Genomic DNA, 20,665 nt, shown 5'->3' on the forward strand with positions numbered 1-20,665 from the left:
GGTTGTCTAAGAGAATATTGGGAGCAACAACACCATGAAGTCAAAAGAACACACCAGGCAGGTCAGGGATAAAGTTATTAAGAAATTTAAAGCAGGCTTAGGCTACAAAAAGATTTCCAAAGCCTTGAACATCCCACGGAGCACTGTTCAATCGATCATTCAGAAATGGAAGGAGTATGGCACAACTGTAAACCTACCAAGACAAGGCCGTCCACCTAAACTCACAGGCCGAACAAGGAGAGCGCTGATCAGAAATGCAGTCAAGAGGCCCAAGGTGACTCTGGACGAGCTGCAGAGATCTACAGCTCAGGTGGGAGACTCTGTCCATAGGACAACTATTAGTCATGCACTGCACAAAGCTGGCCTTTATGGAAGGGTGGCAAGAAGAAAGCCATTGTGAACAGAAAAGCATAGGAAATCCCCATTTGCAGTTTGCCACAAGCCATGTGGGGGACACAGCAAACATGTGGAAGAAGGTGCTCTGGTCAGATGAGACCACAATGGAACTTTCTGGCCAAAATGCAAAACACTATGTGTGGTGGAAAACTAACACTGCACATCACTCTGAACACACCATCCTCACTGTCAAATATGGTGGTGGCAGAATCATGCTGTGGGGGTGCTTCTTTTCAGCAGGGACAGGGAAGCTGGTCAGAGTCGATGGGAAGATGTATGTAGCCAAATACAGGCCAAACTTGGAAGAAAACCTCTTGGAGTCTGCTATAGACTTGAGACTGGGGCGGAGGTTCACCTTCCAGCAGGACAACGACCCTAAACATAAAGCCAGGGCAACAATGGAATGGTTTAAAACCAAACATATCCATGTGTTAGAATGGCCCAGTCAAATTCCAGATCTAAATCCAATCGAGAATCTGTGGCAAGATCTGAAAACTGCTGTTCACAAACGCTGTCCATCTAATCTGACTGAGCTGGAGCTGTTTTGCAAAGAAGAATGGGCAAGGATTTCAGTGTCTAGATGTGCAAAGCTGGTAGAGACATACCCTAAAAGACTGGCAGCTGTAATTGCAGCAAAAGGTGGTTCTACAAAGTATTGACTCGGGGGCTGAATAATTACGCGCACCCCACTTTGCAGTTATTTATTTGTAAAAAATGTTTGGAATGATGTATGATTTTCATTCCACTTCTCATGTGTACACCACTTTGTATTGGTCTTTCACGTGGAATTCCAATAAAATTGAATTATGTTTGTGGCAGTAATGTGACAAAATGTGGAAAACTTCAAGGGGGCCGAATACTTTTGCAAGCCACTGTATTGTGTTGAAGATTTGTGTATGTTGTTTCTCATTTTTGTTAAATCCAATTATAATATTTGCTTAAATTCCCTTTGTTTTTAACTCTCTTGCAGGTTGTCATATGTCAAAATACTGTTTCAAATCAGCGAGATATGGACAGAATGCTTACACATGAGTTAATCCATGCGTATGATCATTGTCGTGCAGATGTGGATTTTTTACGTAATATCAAACACTTAGCTTGTTCTGAGGTAAGCACCCTAGTGGGAGTAATAAACAAGTTAATAATTCAGTATAACTGGATACACTGGAAAAGTATTGCAGCCCAGTGATGGGAGGGTTAGAACTTCAGCTAGGTTTGTATAATGGTGGAGTACACACCATGCAATTTTCACTTCAGACCCTAATTCCAATCAAGAAAATGATTGGATTGGGAAACAATACTTCCTACTGGCTGCCAGGGAGGGAGATCAAAATCAATCTCTTTCTTGACCAGAAGCACATCGGGCATGCTGAAAATTGATTGAAATACTGGCTATTGTTCCATGTGCATGTTTTTTCAATTCATTATCGATCGATTCTGAAATATGATCAAAAATTTTATAAAATGTTTTTGAAAACATTGCTTGTGTGTATTCTATGCTATATCTGATCGATGTCAGATCTGAATATCAATCTGATCTCTCACTAGAATCTGATCTGAAGGGAAAATTGCATGGTGTATACCCAGCTTTACTGCAATGACTGTCTTTTCTACAAGCACTGTTGTGCTTTGCAATGTGTTACTTGCAATAAACTGGCCAGTAGGCCTAAATCCAGGTGGAGACCTGGTCTTTCTTTCATTGCATTGGAGTTACAATGCAATGAAGAGCCCCTCGGATCTTGTCACAGATTTTCTCACTTATTGTAATGAAAATGACCTTAATTTGTCATTTACTATTTGTTGTGACCCCCTCAGAGGTCAACTATTTGGATTTGACCCTGTGTGGTTCACTGACATCAAATAGAATAGTTACCAGAACTTATCGAAAGGCCTGTGCAGGAAATTCCTTACTCCTGGCAACCAGTTGCCATCCCAAACACACCTTGAGGGCAATCCCCTACGGTGAATTATTGAAAGCAGCCAGAAACTGCTCTGATTCTAGGGATATGGAGAGGGAGCTGGCCTTGGAGCAGCGACTTCAGGATAGGGGCTACGACCGCAGTTTAAAAAGAGCCAAAAAACAAGTATACCATAAAAACCGCTTTGAACTGCTGCATACAGGTTCTGGTTGCAGACCGGGATGTAAAAAGAGGGGATTGACTTTTACAACCCCATATAGTTTAGAATACAACCAAATTGTTAATATAGTCAAGAAATACTTACCCATTCTGCACTCGGATCCAAAGCTCCTACCCTGGGGTCCCAGCTCTCCCCAAGCCTTTTCTCTAGTTTGGAGAAAAAGGTTCCCACGTGGTTAACCTACACAGGTTCTTTCAAATGTGGGTATAATACCTGCAGGTATTGTACCGTGCATGGTGCGACTCGAGAGATAGTCTCCACCTCCAATGGGACGAAATTTCAGATTAAGCAATATATAAATTGCAATACAAATTATGTAGTCTATCTTGTCGGTTGCACCATTTGCGGGTTGCAGTATGTAGGTTGTACTACACGACCTCTACGTCAACGCATTTCTGAACATTACTACACGACCTCTATGTCAACGCATTTCTGAACATGCTCTGGGCTTCTGTGCTGCCTCTCCTGCTCTGGGCTTCTGTGCTGCCTCTCCTGCTCTGGGCTTCTGTGCTGCCTCTCCTGCTCTGGGCTTCTGTGCTGCCTCTCCTGCTCTGGGCTTCTGTGCTGCCTCTCCTGCTCTGGGCTTCTGTGCTGCCTCTCCTGCTCTGGGCTTCTGTGCTGCCTCTCCTGCTCTGGGCTTCTGTGCTGCCTCTCCTGCTCTGGGCTTCTGTGCTGCCTCTCCTGCTCTGGGCTTCTGTGCTGCCTCTCCTGCTCTGGGCTTCTGTGCTGCCTCTCCTGCTCTGGGCTTCTGTGCTGCCTCTCCTGCTCTGGGCTTCTGTGCTGCCTCTCCTGCTCTGGGCTTCTGTGCTGCCTCTGCTGCTCTGGGCTTCTGTGCTGCCTCTGCTGCTCTGGGCTTCTGTGCTGCCTCTGCTGCTCTGGGCTTCTGTGCTGCCTCTCCTGCTCTGGGCTTCTGTGCTGCCTCTGCTGCTCTGGGCTTCTGTGCTGCCTCTTCTGCTCTGGGCTTCTGTGCTGCCTCTGCTGCTCTGGGCTTCTGCGCTGCCTCTGCTGCTCTGGGCTTCTGCGCTGCCTCTGCTGCTCTGGGCTTCTGCGCTGCCTCTGCTGCTCTGGGCTTCTGCGCTGCCTCTGCTGCTCTGGGCTTCTGCGCTGCCTCTGCTGCTCTGGGCTTCTGCGCTGCCTCTGCTGCTCTGGGCTTCTGCGCTGCCTCTGCTGCTCTGGGCTTCTGCGCTGCCTCTGCTGCTCTGGGCTTCTGCGCTGCCTCTGCTGCTCTGGGCTTCTGCGCTGCCTCTGCTGCTCTGGGCTTCTGCGCTGCCTCTCGTGCCTTGGGCTTCTGCGCTGCCTCTCGTGCCTTGGGCTTCTGCGCTGCCTCTCGTGCCTTGGGCTTCTGCGCTGCCTCTCGTGCCTTGGGCTTCTGCGCTGCCTCTCGTGCCTTGGGCTTCTGCGCTGCCTCTCGTGCCTTGGGCTTCTGCGCTGCCTCTTGTGCCTTGGGCTTCTGCGCTGCCTCTCGTGCCTTGGGCTTCTGCGCTGCCTCTCGTGCCTTGGGCTTCTGCGCTGCCTCTCGTGCCTTGGGCTTCTGCGCTGCCTCTCGTGCCTTGGGCCTCTGCGCTGCCTCTCGTGCCTTGGGCCTCTGCGCTGCCTCTCGTGCCTTGGGCCTCTGCGCTGCCTCTCGTGCCTTGGGCCTCTGCGCTGCCTCTCGTGCCTTGGGCCTCTGCGCTGCCTCTCGTGCCTTGGGCCTCTGCGCTGCCTCTCGTGCCTTGGGCCTCTGCGCTGCCTCTCGTGCCTTGGGCCTCTGCGCTGCCTCTCGTGCCTTGGGCCTCTGCGCTGCCTCTCGTGCCTTGGGCCTCTGCGCTGCCTCTCGTGCCTTGGGCCTCTGCGCTGCCTCTCGTGCCTTGGGCCTCTGCGCTGCCTCTCGTGCCTTGGGCCTCTGCGCTGCCTCTCGTGCCTTGGGCCTCTGCGCTGCCTCTCGTGCCTTGGGCCTCTGCGCTGCCTCTCGTGCCTTGGGCCTCTGCGCTGCCTCTCGTGCCTTGGGCCTCTGCGCTGCCTCTCGTGCCTTGGGCCTCTGCGCTGCCTCTCGTGCCTTGGGCCTCTGCGCTGCCTCTCGTGCCTTGGGCCTCTGCGCTGCCTCTCGTGCCTTGGGCCTCTGCGCTGCCTCTCGTGCCTTGGGCCTCTGCGCTGCCTCTCGTGCCTTGGGCCTCTGCGCTGCCTCTCGTGCCTTGGGCCTCTGCGCTGCCTCTCGTGCCTTGGGCCTCTGCGCTGCCTCTCGTGCCTTGGGCCTCTGCGCTGCCTCTCGTGCCTTGGGCCTCTGCGCTGCCTCTCGTGCCTTGGGCCTCTGCGCTGCCTCTCGTGCCTTGGGCCTCTGCGCTGCCTCTCGTGCCTTGGGCCTCTGCGCTGCCTCTCGTGCCTTGGGCCTCTGCGCTGCCTCTCGTGCCTTGGGCCTCTGCGCTGCCTCTCGTGCCTTGGGCCTCTGCGCTGCCTCTCGTGCCTTGGGCCTCTGCGCTGCCTCTCGTGCCTTGGGCCTCTGCGCTGCCTCTCGTGCCTTGGGCCTCTGCGCTGCCTCTCGTGCCTTGGGCCTCTGCGCTGCCTCTCGTGCCTTGGGCCTCTGCGCTGCCTCTCGTGCCTTGGGCCTCTGCGCTGCCTCTCGTGCCTTGGGCCTCTGCGCTGCCTCTCGTGCCTTGGGCCTCTGCGCTGCCTCTCGTGCCTTGGGCCTCTGCGCTGCCTCTCGTGCCTTGGGCCTCTGCGCTGCCTCTCGTGCCTTGGGCCTCTGCGCTGCCTCTCGTGCCTTGGGCCTCTGCGCTGCCTCTCGTGCCTTGGGCCTCTGCGCTGCCTCTCGTGCCTTGGGCCTCTGCGCTGCCTCTCGTGCCTTGGGCCTCTGCGCTGCCTCTCGTGCCTTGGGCCTCTGCGCTGCCTCTCGTGCCTTGGGCCTCTGCGCTGCCTCTCGTGCCTTGGGCCTCTGCGCTGCCTCTCGTGCCTTGGGCCTCTGCGCTGCCTCTCGTGCCTTGGGCCTCTGCGCTGCCTCTCGTGCCTTGGGCCTCTGCGCTGCCTCTCGTGCCTTGGGCCTCTGCGCTGCCTCTCGTGCCTTGGGCCTCTGCGCTGCCTCTCGTGCCTTGGGCCTCTGCGCTGCCTCTCGTGCCTTGGGCCTCTGCGCTGCCTCTCGTGCCTTGGGCCTCTGCGCTGCCTCTCGTGCCTTGGGCCTCTGCGCTGCCTCTCGTGCCTTGGGCCTCTGCGCTGCCTCTCGTGCCTTGGGCCTCTGCGCTGCCTCTCGTGCCTTGGGCCTCTGCGCTGCCTCTCGTGCCTTGGGCCTCTGCGCTGCCTCTCGTGCCTTGGGCCTCTGCGCTGCCTCTCGTGCCTTGGGCCTCTGCGCTGCCTCTCGTGCCTTGGGCCTCTGCGCTGCCTCTCGTGCCTTGGGCCTCTGCGCTGCCTCTCGTGCCTTGGGCCTCTGCGCTGCCTCTCGTGCCTTGGGCCTCTGCGCTGCCTCTCGTGCCTTGGGCCTCTGCGCTGCCTCTCGTGCCTTGGGCCTCTGCGCTGCCTCTCGTGCCTTGGGCCTCTGCGCTGCCTCTCGTGCCTTGGGCCTCTGCGCTGCCTCTCGTGCCTTGGGCCTCTGCGCTGCCTCTCGTGCCTTGGGCCTCTGCGCTGCCTCTCGTGCCTTGGGCCTCTGCGCTGCCTCTCGTGCCTTGGGCCTCTGCGCTGCCTCTCGTGCCTTGGGCCTCTGCGCTGCCTCTCGTGCCTTGGGCCTCTGCGCTGCCTCTCGTGCCTTGGGCCTCTGCGCTGCCTCTCGTGCCTTGGGCCTCTGCGCTGCCTCTCGTGCCTTGGGCCTCTGCGCTGCCTCTCGTGCCTTGGGCCTCTGCGCTGCCTCTCGTGCCTTGGGCCTCTGCGCTGCCTCTCGTGCCTTGGGCCTCTGCGCTGCCTCTCGTGCCTTGGGCCTCTGCGCTGCCTCTCGTGCCTTGGGCCTCTGCGCTGCCTCTCGTGCCTTGGGCCTCTGCGCTGCCTCTCGTGCCTTGGGCCTCTGCGCTGCCTCTCGTGCCTTGGGCCTCTGCGCTGCCTCTCGTGCCTTGGGCCTCTGCGCTGCCTCTCGTGCCTTGGGCCTCTGCGCTGCCTCTCGTGCCTTGGGCCTCTGCGCTGCCTCTCGTGCCTTGGGCCTCTGCGCTGCCTCTCGTGCCTTGGGCCTCTGCGCTGCCTCTCGTGCCTTGGGCCTCTGCGCTGCCTCTCGTGCCTTGGGCCTCTGCGCTGCCTCTCGTGCCTTGGGCCTCTGCGCTGCCTCTCGTGCCTTGGGCCTCTGCGCTGCCTCTCGTGCCTTGGGCCTCTGCGCTGCCTCTCGTGCCTTGGGCCTCTGCGCTGCCTCTCGTGCCTTGGGCCTCTGCGCTGCCTCTCGTGCCTTGGGCCTCTGCGCTGCCTCTCGTGCCTTGGGCCTCTGCGCTGCCTCTCCTGCACTGCCTCTCCCGCTACAGTATTAAGTATTCAGCCACACTGAAGCAATATTGTCCAATTTTGGAGGCCGGAGATTGACTTAAAAAGTGTCTTTATATAACTAACTGCCATTGAGTGTTTACACAGGACTTGGAAATTTGTTTGGAGTTGGGCCTAATGGACCACTCCCAACGAAAAAAGTAAGCAGTTAAAATCTGACAGAACCGACAGGTTTTGGGCTTGTCCATGTTCTCATAGGGGATTCTCAGGGTTTTCTTTGTTTTTATAAGCATTTCCTGAACGGCAGTTCCTAAGTCTAACTGACAAAATAGTGGAAATGCTTTTTAAAACAGAGAAAGCCCGGAGAAACCCCCATGAGGAGATGGACTAGTCCAAAACCTGTCAGTTATGTCAGATTTTAACTGCATCCTTTTTCCCCGCTAGTGGTCCTTTAACGTCCATGTTTTATAAAACCACAAAAAACTGTAAACTTGTATCGACTGTGCGTACTATGTATAGACTTTGCTCTTTTTTTCCCTTTTATAGATTAGAGCTGCCAACCTCAGTGGAGATTGTACTTTTGCTAATGAAGTATCTCGATTACATTTTGGTCTAAAGCAACACCACCAGGTATGTTTTTTTTATTTTTTATTTTATTTTTTTGTAGTAACTAGGATACAGTACTTGAATGGGCTGCAGGAGGTAATAATAATCTTCAGAGACAACTGTTAAAGAGAACCTTTACTTAGTTAAAAAAAATAAAAATAAAAAATAAAAAGGTTTCACTTACCTGGGGCTTCCCCAAGCCTCCTGCATCCGCCTTGTGCCCTCGCCAGTCCTTGACGATGCTCCAGTACCCTGCTGTGGCTTAGTTTTGTTTTCGGCCAAGTGAGTCGGCGGGCCACTGTGCCTGCTCAGCAATAGTGGGGCAAATCTGGGGACTGTGAACAGGGTTGCCAACCTAATTTCCATATTTTCACAAACAAAAGGTGGGAAAAAATCTGGACACTCAAAATTTTGGAGGCAGTCAGTAGTGCACTTTTATCCTCTCTGGCGGTATTGACTGTTATACATGTCAATACAAAACATGCTGTGAACAGCATTGATGTGCATGCACATCAATACTCTCCTGCACTGTATACTAGACCCTTGCTTGACACATTTTGGCAAGTTACAGAAAAAAAAAAGGTTATGAAAATTAATTGGATCACTTTTTGCACAGAAATCCTGGGGAAATTGAATGCCAGAGAGGTTAAGGAGAGTTGTGGGTGGGGCTAAATTGTGGGCATGGTCACCTATTTGGAATTTGCCATTCACAACCTCTCTGAACAGTCTCTGGATGCAGCATGTGTTACTGGGCTTAATAATCATGTGCAGTGATGTTATACCCGTGCGCAGTGCGCTCCCTGCCACGGTCACAAACATGTTCCCTGAAGACTTGGTTTGTGAAGACCCACATTTCTGTTCTAGAAACAATACAGGGTCTTGCTCACACACTCCTAATTAACATCGCATTGATTGAAACATCTTACATTACTTTTCCCTCCAAATTAACTGATGATCCCAGAGGATTGCTACACACAGATACAAAACTTTGAATCATTTTACTCATAACTAGGATATAATACCTTGGCCTTGTTTGTTTAACCTCCCTGGCGGTGCATTTCTGCCTGGAATTGAGAAGCGGTACATTGTTTTTCAAGAATTCTAGGCCTCCAAATCTTAAGTCATAACTCACCAAAATATGCCAGAATAAAAGTCTTGTAAACATTCTGCATATGAATAAAAGACTAGAACACAAATTTGTTGAATTCATAAAATGTATGAATAAACTTAAAAAATTGTGAAACTGTACAAATAAGGCAGGCGGAGAGTAGTCAAAATCCAGGCAGAAGTCAGTGCAGGCGGCAACATGTAAACATGTGTATATATGTATATGCATGTATATACATAAAATACACTTTTCCTGAGCATAAAAAAAATGTTCATGTCCGCTTTAAATTTAGTTACGCCCCTCCGCTGCACTGATTGGCTGCCAGGAACAAGAGCGAGGATGTGGGGATCCTGGCGCACAGGAGAGGCTGCAGACAGCCGGGGACAGAGGCTGGAGTCTTGCTGCACAGTGCGGATCGTGCGCGGGACTCCTAAACAGCATGCAATTGTGGGAATTCCCTACCCCAACCTGAGCTCGGGCTTACCGCTCGCAGCTCTTTTTTCCTACACCAGGCTTAGGTTGGGGTTACCGCCAGGGAGGTTAATTGGGTTCTCATTATTTCGTTTTAGAACTAGCATGAAAAGAGTTCACCTTTTAATTTTTTATTCATGTAGAAATATTTAAAATTCAATAGGGTCCACAATTTAAAATGTAGTTTATTTCAAGTGTTTGTGCTTTCTCAATTTTTTTTATTTATTTTTTAATACATTTGCCAAAACCAAGTCAACTTTTTTCACATTGTTATTATTAGGTGATGTGTAGAATTCTGCAGAAAAAAAATGAATTTAATTAATTTTGGAAGGCTGTAACATAACAAGGCTGTAACATAAAAAAAATTAAAGTGATGAGGTGTGAATACTTTCCAGATGCACTGTATGTCTTCCATACAGAAAATTAATTAACCTGTACTTTAGGCGTGTGTTCGAGACCGAGCTATCAGGTCCATTTTAGCTGCCCGGAATGTCAGCAAGGAGGCTGCAGAAAAGGCTGTAGATGAAGTTTTTGAACCATGTTTCAAAGACCGGCGGCCATTTGGGCGAATTCCCTTCAACAGAACTTCTGCAAACATGGCCTACAAAGAGCACAAGAATCCAAGACTGTATTATGCTGATCTATGAGTGACCGGATGCAGCCTGACTTCTCAAAGATTTCAAACATGGATCTACTACTACAATTTTCTTTAGATTGGACTATTGCTGGGACTTTTATATTTTTACTGTCTCTGTACAGTAAACCTGGAAAATTCAATCCTTTCCCAAACTCTAGACTAAAAACTTTTTTTTGTTTTAAACATAGTTCTACTTTGTATTTAATATTGCTTAAAATAATTGTGGAATTGTAATAAAATACTAATTCTTTCCCTGAAAACTTGGGTCAGTTTTTATATTTCATAAATAGGTAATCTATGCCAAGAGTTTCATGCTAAGTTAGAGCTTGCCATACATGGTTGACGAGGAAAGCGATCGATTACCACCCAGTTGGAAAAATTAAACATGGGCCTAGTGATTGTTTTGCCACATTGCAGAAATCTCATTGAGAATTGATGAAATCTCTGTACTACCTGGCATTGTACCATTGCATGCAGTATAAAGCTATGTGGCTGTTTATCCCCCACTGGACTCTCCTCCTTTACAATTGATTAAAAAATAACGCCATTTACAGTTAAGAACAGTAAAAAATTAATCAGGCTTGCAAGGGTCTTTAGTTTACTGCAGTGTCTCATCAGGCACTGTATTTTAATGAAAGTGCCCATCCAGCAGGTAGCATACATTGCAAACGTGCTGCTGTTTATAAAAGCACAATGCACCTGTTGATTAGATCATTATATTCGATATGCTTGCACATCCATGTTTAGGAGGTTAAGTATTTATTAAATCTAAACTTGCATTGAATGTCTGACGAGAGCATTCCAGTGCATTTTACATAATGCCTGTTATGAATTTATGTTCATTCATTATGTACCATGCAAGTTGCTGTATCACTTGAGTTATACATTTGTTAACCTCTAGTTGTGTCCAAATCCTTCAAAGCAACTCAGACTTGAAAATGTTGTGCATTTTGCTATCATGCGAAAAAACCATGTCTAATTTTAGCGTAATTATTTTCATTGCTCTAAAATTTCCCTTATTATAGATGTGCATGTATTAAGACTTCAGCTTGAATCATAATGTGAGCCATGCCCTTCATCCATCAGTATACAGCTTCTGTTGGCCATCTGGTCATAGGAGGTTAGTAACAGAATTTGTTACTGTTCAAAATGCTGCTCAATATTTCTCAGAATACTTTCTTATCCTCTATCCCTATATAATTTCATGCATTAAATTCCTGGCCCCATGTCGCAGCCCTCAGTATTTTTCCATCAATACTGTAAATACAGGATGGCGCACAAAAGGCTGTCACGGCTGCTGTCACATTTGTAACAGTTTGGTTAAAAAAAAAAAGAAGACCTCTCTCCATCAAGTTCAACCAGAAATGGGGGAAAAATCACCATCCTGAACACGCACATATCCCAGTTGATCCAGGGGAAAGCAAAAATCCTTACAAGGCCTGTGCCAATTAGCCTTAAAAGGAAAACATTTCTTCCCGACTCCAGATGGCAGATAAATCCCTGGATCAACTCTGCTGGGAATTATCCATGGATGCCCTTCAATGTAAGGAAAACATCTAAAGCCTCTTTAAATGAAGATCTAGAGTTTGCCATTACTACTTCCTGATGTAAGATATTCCAAAATGTAACCACTCTCAGGGCTGGTGCACACCAAGAGCGCTTCTGATCGCTTTTTAAAACGCTTGCGCTTTGAAAAGCGCTTGGCTAATGTATTTAAATGGGATGGAGCACACCAGAGGAATTTTTTTTTTTTTTTCCCGCAGACGCAGGTCCTGCAGCATTTTTTGCTGATTTCTGAGGCAATTCAGCCTCAATGTTAAAGCGGTATAAAACCCTGACATAATATTCAATAAAAACATGTTTTCCTACCTTTTTTATATGCCATACGGTTATCATATTTGCTTTTGTGCATAAGTATTATTATTCATTTAGAAATCATACATTTCTAAAGTACGAATTTTACTCTGAGAGCTGACTTTGCATTTTATTTATAACTGCTTTATTCATCCTCTAACTTAACCAGAAAGCATCAGAAAGCATTTATGCTTGTCTGACTTGGTTCAGGGGACCCCACAGTGTGTGAGAAGGCTTTGTTTACATTTCTCACTTGATACAGTTAAGCACAAGGTAACATGTAAAGTTCAGAAGCTTCTAAAGCCTGTGTGTAACCCTTTGAATGCAGTTCTAGTAAAAAAAAATGCTGGTTGTATATAATATGCTGTAAATAATCTATTAGAGCAAAGTAGAAATGCTGGGTTTCATTCCGCTTTAAGTATAGGAAAGTGGAAAATCACTCTAAAAAAGCCCTAGATCAATTTTTCAAGCGTTTTTTTGTTACAGAAGCTGTTCAGTTACAGCTCTACTGTAACAAAAAATAAAAAACCACTACACTAAAACACTCCAAAAATCATTAGGCATGATTAGAAAATCACTAGGCACATGCCTAGAATCGCCTATATAAATCACTTCAAAAAGTGCTGAGCGTTTGCGATTACGCTAGCACTTTTTGGTGTGCACTGGTCCTCACTGTGGAGGACCCCTTTCTAAATAGATGGCACAAAACGGTTTCCCTCCATACGTAGATAATTTCCCCTTGTCTGTTGTGCGACGCTAGGGACTGCCGTCTCTGATGTATTTATACATGTTAATCAGGTCACCTCTCTCGCCTTTTTTCCAAGCTACACAAGCCCAGTTTGTCCAACCTTTTTTGGTTAGTGAGATCTTCCATGATTAATTTAGTTGCCCATCTTTGAACTCAGTTTTTGCAAGTCTGATTATTTTTTTTGCAGTTTTTGGTACATTGCCTATAATTGTTTAGTGCAGATGCAGTCCCTCATTCTTTAGGGCATTAAAGACATTTTTGTTACACTTTTTCATGTCTAAGACAGTATTATTAATCCATACTGGCCTTTTTTAGATCTAGAATTTTTTCCCCCTAAGGTATGTACATGCTACCATAGTCATTAAAGTGACTCAGAGCTGACCTTATTAAAACATTTTATACATACCTGGGGCTTCCTCCAGCCTCATCCGACTGGATTTAGATTGTAAGCTCGCAAGGGCAGGGCTCTCACCCTTTTGTGTCATGGAATGTTATTAATTTAATTGCTTGCACTCTGTTATACATTTCTACATTTTAGTCATCATGTTAAATTTGCAATTGTAATCAGCAGTGCTGCATTTTGTATCAGAGTTCATATTTGATGTATATCATTGTCTGTATCATTAGGTATCCCTTGTTTGTTTTCTTACATTGTACAGCGCCACGGAATATGTTGGCGCTTTATAAATAAATAATAAATAAAATCGCTCCCACACCACAGTCCTCCGCTGCCCACAGCCCGAACCGGATCCCGTCACTGACATCATCGGAGGCAGCCTACGCAGGAGAAGTGCGTCCTCTATATACAGTGTCTCTCCAGCAGCGGCCGGAGAGATACGCAAACAGCACACTTCTCTTACGCAAGACTGGCTCCGACTGACTGAAGTGCCGGGACCCGGTTCTCGTAGCTGCGGGCAGTGGAAGAAGGCGATGTGGGAGCGATCCAGGTGGATGGGGCTGGAGGAAGCCCCAGGTATGTATAAAATCTTTTTTTTCTGCTCTAGTACACTTTAAGACTCTGTTTGAAAGATTACCGTTTACTTTCAGTGTCCTTGCCCTGTAATTTACTATCCCTGCCGTTTTGGAGAGTACCTGAGCTTCTTAAAGTTAGCCTTTTTAAAATACATATTTTTAGTTGTCCCCTTATTCTCAACCCTATTGAGTTATTGAGTAGTACTGTAGGTCAAATGTTGTTAAGTTATGTTCACAATTTCCCAAATGTTCTTTAACCAGATATAACATCTGGTCGATTTGAAATGACCAAATCAAGCAGAGCATCTCCCCTGGTTGGTTTGGTTACAATCTGAGTTAAGTAATTTCTTGAAGTGTTGGCACTTTTACTAGAGCAAGTGTCCTCAATTTCCCATTTTGTTTTAAAAACGTATCCGTGGAATACGTTTTTAAGCTCTGCAGAAAGCGGATCCTATGTTAAAAATAGGACCTGCTCCCTCTCATGCAGAAACACCGGTCGCACACGGATCCGTGTTGCACGGAAAGAAAATGTAACGGAGTCCAGATTTTACACTTTTTCCCGGACTGGATGGGAAAATATGTCCGATGCAAGCCTATGAGAACGGACACTGTCTCACTAGGCTAGTTGCCACATCTGCATCACCCATTTCAGCCGCATCCCGTCGCCTTCATGACGTTGTACTCAAGCGCTCCGCTGTCAATCACCGCCGCTCGGTCCATACTGAAGAGCCCGGAGGCCAACAGAAGCATGGGGATTCTCCATTGGGCTGCAATAGACCAATGGGAATCCTCAGCAATAGAGAGAATTCTTATTGGTTCATGCTGAACCAATGAAAATTCTCCCTGTTGCTAGGTAGAATTGGCCTGTTGCAGCCTATGGAGAGCTATGCTTCTGCTGGTCTCCAGGCTGTGGAAGGGGCCGAGCAGCAGGACAAGCGGTGGTGGCAAGACAGATGAGCAGCCGACGCGTATATACAGACACATGGACGCACAACATGCCCTACATCCAAATCAGATACGTGTCAAACAGATCAGTTTTTCAGAAAAACTGATCCATTTGACGTGGATCCAATCTGGAACCGGACAAGTGTGGACTGAGCCTTAATGTCTGGATGATAATACTTTGTCGATTCCCCTAATTTAAAATTATGAAGCAAAGGCTTTGAATACTTCTGTTCATGTGCTTTCTCAATATTTTTAATAAATTTGCCAAAACCTCAAGGTTATTTACATTGACATTATGGGGGGTGTTTGTAGAATTCTGCGGAAAAATTGAATTGAGGCCTCGTTCACATTGCATTCCAATCGCGTTGTCTTTCGCGTTGAACATTTTTTGAACCGTTTTTTTTTTTTTTTGTTGTTGTTTAGTTTTTTTTGTACCCCTTGCTGGCGATTTCAGTTCGTTGGGTGTTTTTGGTAAGCGTTTTTGCAGAGCGATTCAGTTTTCACTTCCTGACGTCAGTCAGGAAGTGAACTCTTTGATCCGGAAAATAATAAATACAATGTATTTATTCTTAAAAACACGAACGCAATCGCTGCACAAAGCAGTTTTGTGAGCGTTTTGTGTTTTTCCTATACATTCCATTGTAGCAAAATCACCACGAAAATGGTCTATGCAGCGCTTCTCTGAGCGGAAAGCGGACGGATTGTCCTAATCTGAACTAGCGCATAGGATAAAATGGTGTAAGCACTTTCAGGGTGATTTTGAAAAATCGCAGACGCTTTAAAAAAAAAAAAGCCTCCAGTGTGAACGAGCACTGAATCCATTTTGGAATAAGGCTGTAACCTAACAAAATGTGGTAAAGTGAAGCGCCATGAATACTTTCCGGATGCACTGTATGTGTGGAGGTTTACAGTATAACAGACCCCAATAAGTAATTGGCAACTCTTATTTCCTGCATGAACACTTACCCACACAAATTCCACGCTGTCATAGTCCTCAGTCCATGTCTTCCATCAAAACTGGAGAAACTGCCCTGCCCTCCAGGATGCCTCTGACCCCTCCCATTAGGTCACTGACCCCAGTTCGGTTGCAGGCTCATGCACATTCGCACCACTGCCTCACACAATCACAATCCTTTGGCCAGGAGGGCTCTGAGCTTATGCAGTTTGCAAAGACTTGAATTGGGAAAGCGTATAACACTCCGGCCACAGAAGTGGGATTGTGTGAGGCACGCAGAAGCCCGTGACCCAGCTGGGGTCAGTGATCTAACGGAGGGCACAGTGGCACCCTAGAGGGCAGCAGAACTGTGGTGCTGGACCAGATGGACATCTATGGGCTGGACAAATTCCCAGGTATGTTTTTTTTTTTTTTTTTTTTTTTTTTTTTTTCCCCAAGCTTGGATAACCTTCAAAGGACAACTGAAGAATATGGAGGGTGCAATATTTATTTCCTTATCAACAATACCAGTTGCCTGGCAGCCCTGGACTATTTGGCTGCAGTAGTGTCTGAATTACACCATAGCTCCCAACTGTCCCTCTTTGGGAACCCAATTCCCCTGTCACTCTTTCTTCCTCATCTGTTCCCCTCTTTCAAGACTGATGTATACATCTACGTAGCACAAAATTACTAAAGGAAACGTCTGCATACAGATATCTATTATTATAGAGAACCTTAAAAACCGCATATAAAATACCTTATCCCCCCTTAAAATATACGGCCGTGTATAACTGCCTTGTCAGCTGACAAACACAAGCACCCTCACTCACTCAGGCAACCTAATGAATGGATGAGGGCTCCCTAAGGAGTTAACAGTCAATATGGATAATCGGTGGATACACCACAATGTTAATTCCAGATCACTAGACAGTTCTTCAATGGATATACCAGGAAGACCGTTAATGATCTTCAGTGTGTGGGTTCACACTGCCGCTTCAGTGCGCTAATACTCAGATAGCCATCCAGGAACAAGCTGATGCACAGTCTTATAGGACAGTGTGCAGACCAGCTGCTGTTTTAACCACCAAAACCTGTGCAGCAAACAGTGCTATTGATGTGGGAAACAACAAAATACCTCTATACAGTTCCAGGTATCTGGCACAGTTCAACAGCACAGTATGTGCTTGTCAGAAGGCTGTTCCTGATTCTTCTGTAATAGGTATAACGGTGGTGTGCACTTAGTAATCCCCAGGAAGGCCGGTGGATGTAATACAGCCTCTGAGCAAGCGGCACGTTGGAGCATCCAACTCCAGATCAGCGTGGAGACATCAGCGTGGAAGCATCAGCTGATTGGCAGGCCGTGTCACGTCATGGTTCGTGTCACGTTAGCGGGTCGTTCAGAAACAGCCTTATTAGTCCGCCGACAGCGCGTACACATGCACTACTGTCGGCTGAACGTCCACCCAGCGGGAGGGTCTGACGGACCCGTCGTTGCCGCCGGTAGTGCGTGTGTGCGCACCTTAAAAGTATTAGAGGCAGAGGATCAGCAGGAATGCCAGGCAACTGGTATTGCTTTAGAGAGGAGCTGTGAGCCATACTATCTCAGGAAAAATAACACATATTTAAGTAGATAAATACTTGCTCTACTTACATGACATACAGTATGTATTGCACTGGTTTGATTTTAGTGATTTTTCTACACTAAAAAAAGAGACAATCCTCCTTAGCATTTCCCATTTTAAGTGTGGCTATTTTAAAGCCAATCCTGATGTAATTTCCTCCCTTACTCTCCTCTGCCTGATTTGCCCACCCTCCACTATAGAAAGCGCATTGTCTCAGCATGAGAAATGCTGGCCAATCAGAGAGGAACAGAGGTGTGGGAGGGGAAAACAGGAGGGAAAGAGGCTTCAGCCAATCGGGCTGCATTAGTTAAAGGGGAACTGAAGTAAGAGGTATACGGAGGCTGCCATATTTATGTCCTTTTAATCAATACCAGTTGCCTCACAGCCCTGCTGGTCTATTTCTCTGCAGTAGTATCTGAATAACACCAGAAACAAGCATGCAGCTAGTCTTGTCAGATCTGACTTTAAAGTCTGAAACACCTGATCTGCTGCATGCTTGTTCAGGGGCTATGGCTAATAGTATTTGAGGCAGAGCATCAGCAGGGCTGCCAGGCAACTGGTATTGCTTAAAAGGAAATAAACATGGCAGTCTCCATATACCTCTCTCTTCAGTTCCCCTTTAAGTCTGAGGGGGAGGTAGAGAAGCAAAAAAGGACAACTCAGCATGCCCTGCAACTTCCTTTTTGTGTACCAAATAAGAGTCAGCTAAACTGGGGAATGATCATTTATTAACAAGAAAAGTAATAGTGATTTTTAACTTTTGGATTACCTGGTTAGCAACCTTATTACTTGTTTACCAGATAAAAATAAAGAATTGATTCTTGATTTTATGCCCAACAGTTACAATTTTAAAAGGAAATAAATATGGCAGCCTCCATTTCCCTCTCATTTCAGTGAACCTGAACTAGTTCTCTTGGCTGCATGCGTGTTTCATGTGATTCAGCACTACTGAATCTAAAATATTTTATTTGTCCCTTTTCCTTCTTGAATAAAAACGGCAGCGTCCATACTGTGTTCACTTGATGTTTCCTTTGAACTGTAGCACTTGGAAATGGCAGCTGCTATTATACAGGTTGTAATTGTGTCTGTGATTGCTTTGAGCAGTTGTTCCTTTTACTCTTCCAGTTTAGATTCCACGTGACACCCTGCTGTGCTCTTTAATAGTTTTACAGACAGGGTGCTTGTAAATAAAAATAACAGTAAAATTACATTTAGAAATTGTTTCATGCACTTGCTTGGAGAAGGATGTGCCAGCAGAGGGAGCCACAGTACCAAATATAAAGGCCATGTGATAGTAATTATACTGTAACTCTTCAAAGGATTTACTTGATTGGAGCTATGAAATACTAATAGTACATACTTGCAGATAAATTACATACTGTTTTATTTCATAAAAATACTTCTGCTAACTCCCCAAACAAGACCTAAGTAAGCTTATGTTGAGTCACCCTGAAAACATAAAAGCATTTTATCAAAGGTACGGTATATTGTGTGATTTTTTTTTTTGGGATTTTTTTTTTATGTGATTTCAAGTGCACTAATTACTACTGTCTATAAAGCCATTCAGATATAACAAAAAAAAAAATGAAAGCGCTATAGTTTTTTACACTTTACTGCCTCTTATTGTTTATCTTAAATTTTATTATTTTAGTAGTGGCTGGATAGTGTACTGGTTAAGGGATCTGCCTCTGACACAGGAGACGAGGGTTCAAATCTTGGCTCTTCCTGTTCACCTTGGGCTCCCCTTCAGCGCTCCCACCTCCAGGATTGACGAAGGGGAACGTGGACTCGCCACTACTGTGCTCCATGTGATGGAGATATGCTCTTCTCTGCAGAGCCTCTACTTTGTGTTCAGGAAGTAGAGTGAAGCCCTGCATAGAAAAGCAGATCTCCGTCGTTTGCAACACGGAAGAGGTGAGTCCGCGTTTGCTGCTGTCATTGCTGGATGGGGAGACTGAGGTGTGGGGGGAGTTGGGCTCCCCTCCCTGCCGCTGTGTGCCTGCTGCTCCCTTCTGGGGCTCCTATAACTGGCTACCTATAATAGAACATCTATAGCTGGCTAACCTACACTGGGGCACCTATAGCTGGCTACCTATTCCAGGGGCTCCTATAACTGGCTATCTATACTGGGTGCACCTATAGCTGGCCACCTATACTGGGGGCATCTATAGCTTGCTACATATACCGGGGGGACCTATAGCTGGCTACCTATACAGGTACACATATAGCTGGCTACCTATACCAGGGCAACTATTACTGGCTACCTATACTGGGGCACCCATACCTGGCTACCTACACTGGGGGCACCTATAGCTTGCTACCTCTACTGGGGGCACCTATACCTGGCTACTTATACTGTAAGTAAATATATATATATATATACAGGTCCTTCTCAAAAAATTTGCATATTGTGATAAAGTTCATTATTTTCCAAAATGTACTGATAAACATTAGACTTTCATATATTTTAGATTCATTACACACAACTGAAGTAGTTCAAGCCTTTTATTGTTTTAATATTGATGATTTTAGCATACAGATCATGAAAACCCAAAATTCCTATTTCAAAAAATTAGCATATTATGAAAAGGTTCTCTAAACGAGCTATTAACCTAATCATCTGAATCAACTAATTAACTCTAAACACCTGCAAAAGATTCCTGAGGCTTTTAAAAACTCCCAGCCTGGTTCATTACTCAAAACCGCAATCATGGGTAAGACTGCCGACCTGATTGCTGTCCAGAAGGCCATCATTGACACCCTCAAGCAAGAGGGTAAGACACAGAAAGAAATTTCTGAACAAATGCGCTGTTCCCAGAGTGCTGTATCAAGGCACCTCAGTGGGAAGTCTGTGAGACGGAAAAAGTGTGGCAGAAAGTGCTGCACAACAAGAAGAGGTGACCGGACCCTGAGGAAGATTGTGGAGAAGGACAGATTCCAGACCTTAGAGGACCTGCGGAAGCAGTGGACGGAGTCTGGAGTAGAAACATCCAGGGCCAACGTGTACAGGCGTGTGCAGGAAATGGGCTACAGGTGCCGCCTTCCCCAGGTCAAGCCACTTTTGAACCAGAAACAGCAGCAGAAGCGCCTGACCTGGGCTACAGAGAAGCAGCACTGGACTGTTGCTCAGTGGTCCAAAATACTTTTTTCGGATGAAAGCAACTTTTGCATGTCATTTGGAAATCAAGGTGCCAGAGTCTGGAAGAAGACTGGGGAGAAGGAAATGCCTGAAGTCCAGTGTCAAGTACCCACAGTCAGTGATGGTCTGGGGTGCCATGTCAGCTGCTGGTGTTGGTCTACTGTGTTTTATCAAGGGCAGGGTCAATGCAGCTAGCTATCAGGAGATTTTGGAGCACTTCATGCTTCCATCTGCTGAAAAGCTTTATGGAGATAAAGATTTTATTTTTCAGCATGACCTGGCACCTGCTCACAGTGCCAAAACCACTGGTAAATGGTTTACTGACCATGGTAGTTGGCCTGCCAACTCTCCTGACCTTAACCCGAGAATCTGTGGGATATTGTGAAGAGAAAGTTGAGACACAAGACCGAACACTCTGGATGAGCTTAAGGCCGCTATCGAAGCATCCTGGGCCTCCATAACTCCTGAGCAGTGCCACAGGCTGATTGCCTCCATGCCACGCCGCATTGAAGCAGTCATTTCTGCAAAAGGATTCCCGACCAAGTATTGAGTGCATAACTGAACATAATTATTTGAAGATACTGGTTGGCAATCCTGATGGTTTGTGAAAGGGAATGTAAGGGTGAAGGGGGGAAAATCACAAAACCGCCAATTAAAACTGCTCCACATAGCCAAGACCACAAACAAACTAAAACCACCGTGCATAAAACCAAATGTATACTTGGTTACATT

At 46.8% G+C, this 20,665-nt stretch overlaps 1 protein-coding gene across 5 annotated transcripts in view; it reads left to right on the forward strand.

Annotated features, from left to right (window-relative positions):
• LOC137563736 (mitochondrial inner membrane protease ATP23 homolog) overlaps positions 1-20,665 on the forward strand; it is an 82,913-nt gene that overhangs the window by 20,529 nt on the left and 41,719 nt on the right. For 4 of the 5 annotated variants that reach the window (XM_068276606.1, XM_068276608.1, XM_068276603.1 and 1 more), the window contains exons 4-6: positions 1,367-1,504; positions 7,444-7,527; positions 9,526-9,979. In XM_068276606.1, coding sequence (XP_068132707.1) covers positions 1,367-1,504; positions 7,444-7,527; positions 9,526-9,729 — 426 coding nt within the window. In that variant the 3' untranslated portion in view covers positions 9,730-9,979. Of the gene's footprint in view, positions 1-1,366; positions 1,505-7,443; positions 7,528-9,525; positions 9,980-10,744; positions 10,840-20,665 lie in introns of those variants that run through there. The other variant, XM_068276604.1, reaches the window with a different exon arrangement.

The sequence above is a fragment of the Hyperolius riggenbachi genome, chromosome 3 (assembly GCF_040937935.1).
Source record: "Hyperolius riggenbachi isolate aHypRig1 chromosome 3, aHypRig1.pri, whole genome shotgun sequence".
In the NCBI taxonomy this organism is placed as follows: domain Eukaryota; kingdom Metazoa; phylum Chordata; class Amphibia; order Anura; family Hyperoliidae; genus Hyperolius; species Hyperolius riggenbachi.